The sequence below is a fragment of the Solanum verrucosum genome, unplaced genomic scaffold, assembly GCF_900185275.1.
Source record: "Solanum verrucosum unplaced genomic scaffold, falcon-dt-bn FXZP01000182.1, whole genome shotgun sequence".
In the NCBI taxonomy this organism is placed as follows: domain Eukaryota; kingdom Viridiplantae; phylum Streptophyta; class Magnoliopsida; order Solanales; family Solanaceae; genus Solanum; species Solanum verrucosum.
Genome location: NW_026020378.1, coordinates 5,270,026 through 5,274,037, shown reverse-complemented (window position 1 = coordinate 5,274,037; position 4,012 = coordinate 5,270,026). Strand labels below are relative to the sequence as shown.

The 4,012-nt window shown below is 28.6% G+C and overlaps 1 protein-coding gene across 1 annotated transcript; it reads right to left on the bottom strand.

The window, feature by feature from the left end:
* Window positions 1–3,072: 3,072 nt before the first annotated feature.
* LOC125838588 (uncharacterized) lies at window positions 3,073–3,609 on the bottom strand. The gene is made up of 2 exons (XM_049517646.1): window positions 3,213–3,609; window positions 3,073–3,124 (listed from the first exon to the last, which is right to left on the bottom strand). Exons 1-2 carry the CDS (start codon window positions 3,572–3,574, stop codon window positions 3,073–3,075), a joined length of 414 nt encoding a protein of 137 aa, XP_049373603.1. The 5' UTR covers window positions 3,575–3,609.
* Window positions 3,610–4,012: the final 403 nt, after the last annotated feature.

Sequence of the window (4,012 nt, the reverse complement as noted above, 5' to 3'; positions counted from 1 at the left end):
TTGGGCATTGGAAAGATGAAGCATATCAGTGTAATTTGTGTGATGTGATAATAGTTTGGAATTTTGAAATTTCAAACTTCTATAAAATTTGAATATATAACTGTAAAATTTATATATTTAAAAATTATATTAAATTATAATAATAAACAACTTAAAATACATAAAAATGCTACCAAAAGAAAATTGATTAACTAAAATTATTCTAAAAAGTAAATAAAATAAAAACACTTTCAAAATTTCACTATTTTGTTTAATATTTATTTTTCACTATTTTATTACCTCTTGAGAATTTGTTCCTCTACTATTCACAACATCTTATTTTGCTCTTATGTAAATCATACTATTTCTCATTTATATGCCAAAACAATCATTTTTGAGTAAAGCAATAGCTGGAAAAAAAAAAGGAACAATATTTAGATCGGTACCTTTTAATAAATAATTAGTGATTTTAGCAACTTTTTATTTATTATCATTTATAGCAATACATAGCAATACTATGTTAAATCTGCAATATGTATTAAACGTGAATTATGAATGCAATATATATGTATTATAATTGTTTTTTTAATCATCATTTTATTTAGGGAAAAGGGTTTTATACTCCAACTTTGGCCGAAATTGTTGTTACGATACCAAACTTTATGGAGGACCTTTTATCTTTCTGCACTATTTAATAGTGTATTTTAAAGGTATATATGTACCCACGTGGACACATTACTATTCATAATGATGCAATATTTATGATGTCCACATGGACACATATATACTTTTAAAATACACTATTAAATAGTGCAGGGGTTAAAAGGTCTTTTCCAAAGTTCGATATTGTTACAACAATTTCGGTCAAAGTTCGGATATATTTCATACCTTTTTCCCTTTTATTTATGGCTTTTGCACAGGGTGTAAATAAAATAAATATATAAATGTATGCTATTAAATACATATTGTAGCAGTATTATGCTAAATTATGTTAAGGCACTTAATTTTGGATAGTAAGGTAACTTCATAAAGTGTTGGTAGTAAAATAGTTCCACTACAAAGGACTCAATTACTTAAAGAAAACCCTTTCGGATATTTACATTTTGCTTATTGGATGTTGATGCTTTTTCATTAGCATTTGTTTTTCTTATAATTGACTTATTTTAAATGAGCAACATTGGTAGGGTATATGATTTAGGTGTCATTTTCAATTCGACAGAATATAGGTAAGAAATCATCAATGAAAAGTTGAAGTGCAATTACTTACTCTTAAGTTAGAATAACAATTTAATTTTGTTAGTGTTGGGCCCGTGTTTGACATGGGCCGTCTCCATCTAGTGTATATATATAAGGTAGGAGTGTATTTGTAAGCTTTCAAGGTCATACCTAAATCCTAAAATCATGAAGTGTGAATTTTGTCACAGGACATCACATTTCATTATTTACAACATTCCTCATTTGATGTTCAAGTAACAAAGAAATTAGAAAAAGAGAGAGCGTACATATTTATTCTTAATGTGCATTGGTTGCTCGGTTGCTCCCTTGTTAAAATCCCTACCAAGAAAAACCTTATGGGATAAAAACATTGGTTAAGGAAAATAAAATGTACTGTGTATTTACTCCCCTTGTGAAAACGTCATTTAATATCTCGAAGATATCACATTCCAATTTTGTATTTCAATTTCTCAAAGGTTGAAGGTGACAATGCCTTAGTAAACATATGTGCTAAATTATCACTTGAGCAAACTTGCTGAACATCTATATCACCCTTCTTTTGAAGATCATGAGTGAATATTTTTTTTGGTAAAATGTGTTTTATTCTGTCTCCTAATTTAATATATCCTCCTTTAGTTGAGCTATACATAATAATTGCAGCATTGTCTTTATACAATATTGTTGGAACATCTCTTTTCAAAGAAAGACCACATGTTTCTTGAATGTGTTGAGTTATTGATTTAACTAAACACATTCTCAACTTGCTTCATAAATGACTATTATCTTTGTATGGTTTGAACAAGTGACAACCATGGCTAACTTAAAATGCTAACATAAATGTGCGAGGGGATTTATTCAGACCGAATTAAAAAAATTCGTTCTTAAATAAGGTCTAAAATTCATAACACATTTCTATTAAATCACAAATTGAATTAGATTAGCTTAACGAGCCTAGTTAACATTGACGGATTTAAATTTATCATCTCATTTTCTATATTCTACGAAATTTTATCCAGATATTTTTCCTTGATCAAAATCTATATTTTTAAATCATATACTTATGTGACAACTTAAGGACTGAATTGGACAAAATGTGTAGGATACATCTGATTCTGAATAAATAGAGTGAGCACAATACTTTGATTTAAAAAATAAGATGAAAAATGAAAAAAGAGGCAGAAAATAAAGTTGGAAGACGAAAAAAAGCTAAAAGAGCCTTCTTCCTCGTCCCGTTACTGTCGACCCCAATTTCTCTGCTTCTTCTTCTCCATTTTTTACTTTGTTGACCGTTCTTTTGGATTACTATTTTCAACCGGAGACCTTTCAAATATTTAGCGACAGACAAAATTTTATAGTTAAATAATAAAAATTTCATGCTAATTTCATTAACTGTATTTTTATGTACGTAGAAAAAGGAATTAAACAATTCATGAAAGAGGTAATACCAACTACTTGTGAGAGGAATTAGGTTTCTGTATGCTGAACCAAAAGCTATAATGTAGAGAACACAATATTTTTTGTGAAAACTTCCTTGCTCAAGGGAATAAAAATCACGACCTACAATGGATAGGATTTCAGCAATCAAATTTCATTAAATTCAAAAGCAGATTCAGCTTACAAAGAATAATCTAAGGAAAGTCTCCAAGAAAATTAACTTTTTTTTGTTACAAATCTCACATTACTCATCACTTCAACTTAGGATTTATTATAATTCAATAATAACCCTGAACAATATCAATTACATCAAAAAGAAAACACACTTTACTTCGTTATAGTGTTGAACTTGATTCTTCAATATCTTTGTCTATCATCAAAACTTCATACTTTTGAATTTGTGCATTCCATCAATTCAAAATACCAAATTTGAATACTGCAGATTCAAATCATCTCCTTTTTATTTCCTCTAAGATAAGGGAAATAGGCACAACCCCTGTAAAAAAAAATGTTTCATAAATAAATCAATTAAAACATAATTTAATTGAATACAAGTGCAACATATGAAGTTGTAACAAAATTACTTGAATCTGCCGAAATTGAATGTTGGTTTGATTCCTTGAATAACAAAAAGTCCATCTTCATTTATGTCGCAGATGACTTTCGCATATTTTACTAAGTGAATTGGAAGAAAGTAATATCCTGTATAAACACCATCAATATAAATCATTAATAACGTAGACGATACAAATTCTTCATCATCATCATCATTAAGAATCGTAGCGTCTGCATGGATGAAATTCTTGGAATTCACTTCCTTCCATCCACCATTTGCTTCAATTCTGATAATGCGATGAAATCTGTCGGGTCGAGCAGGAGGAACCCAAACTCTAATTTCAATATCATGGTTGCACCTGTTTTCTATAACAGTGAGTTTAGCTCCCATTAATTTGCGTGATCAGTGCTCATGTGCAGTGTATGTATTTAGTGCTTGTGTAATGGAAATGAATTATGGAGAGTGAAAACCTTGTTATAATATATAGGGGTGTAAAATTGACTTAAATATTTGATATAAACTCTAAGAATGGACAACTACTCCCTCGGTTCCTTTTTACTTATTAAATTTTGATTGACACACCTATTAAGAAAATATTGATTGCTATAGTAAGTATATCATTTTACTCACTATATTTTTTCAAAGAAATTAACTTAATGTTAATAAATTGAGGGTATAATATGTAAAATAAAATTGTCATTTCTTGAAGTAAAAAGAAATAATTTAACAAGTAAAAAGGAAACGAGGAAATATAAGGTACGCGTATAAAAAAAAAACACATATCAAATAAAAGGTCAAGTATCTACTTTAAATTTTAACAAAAGAACA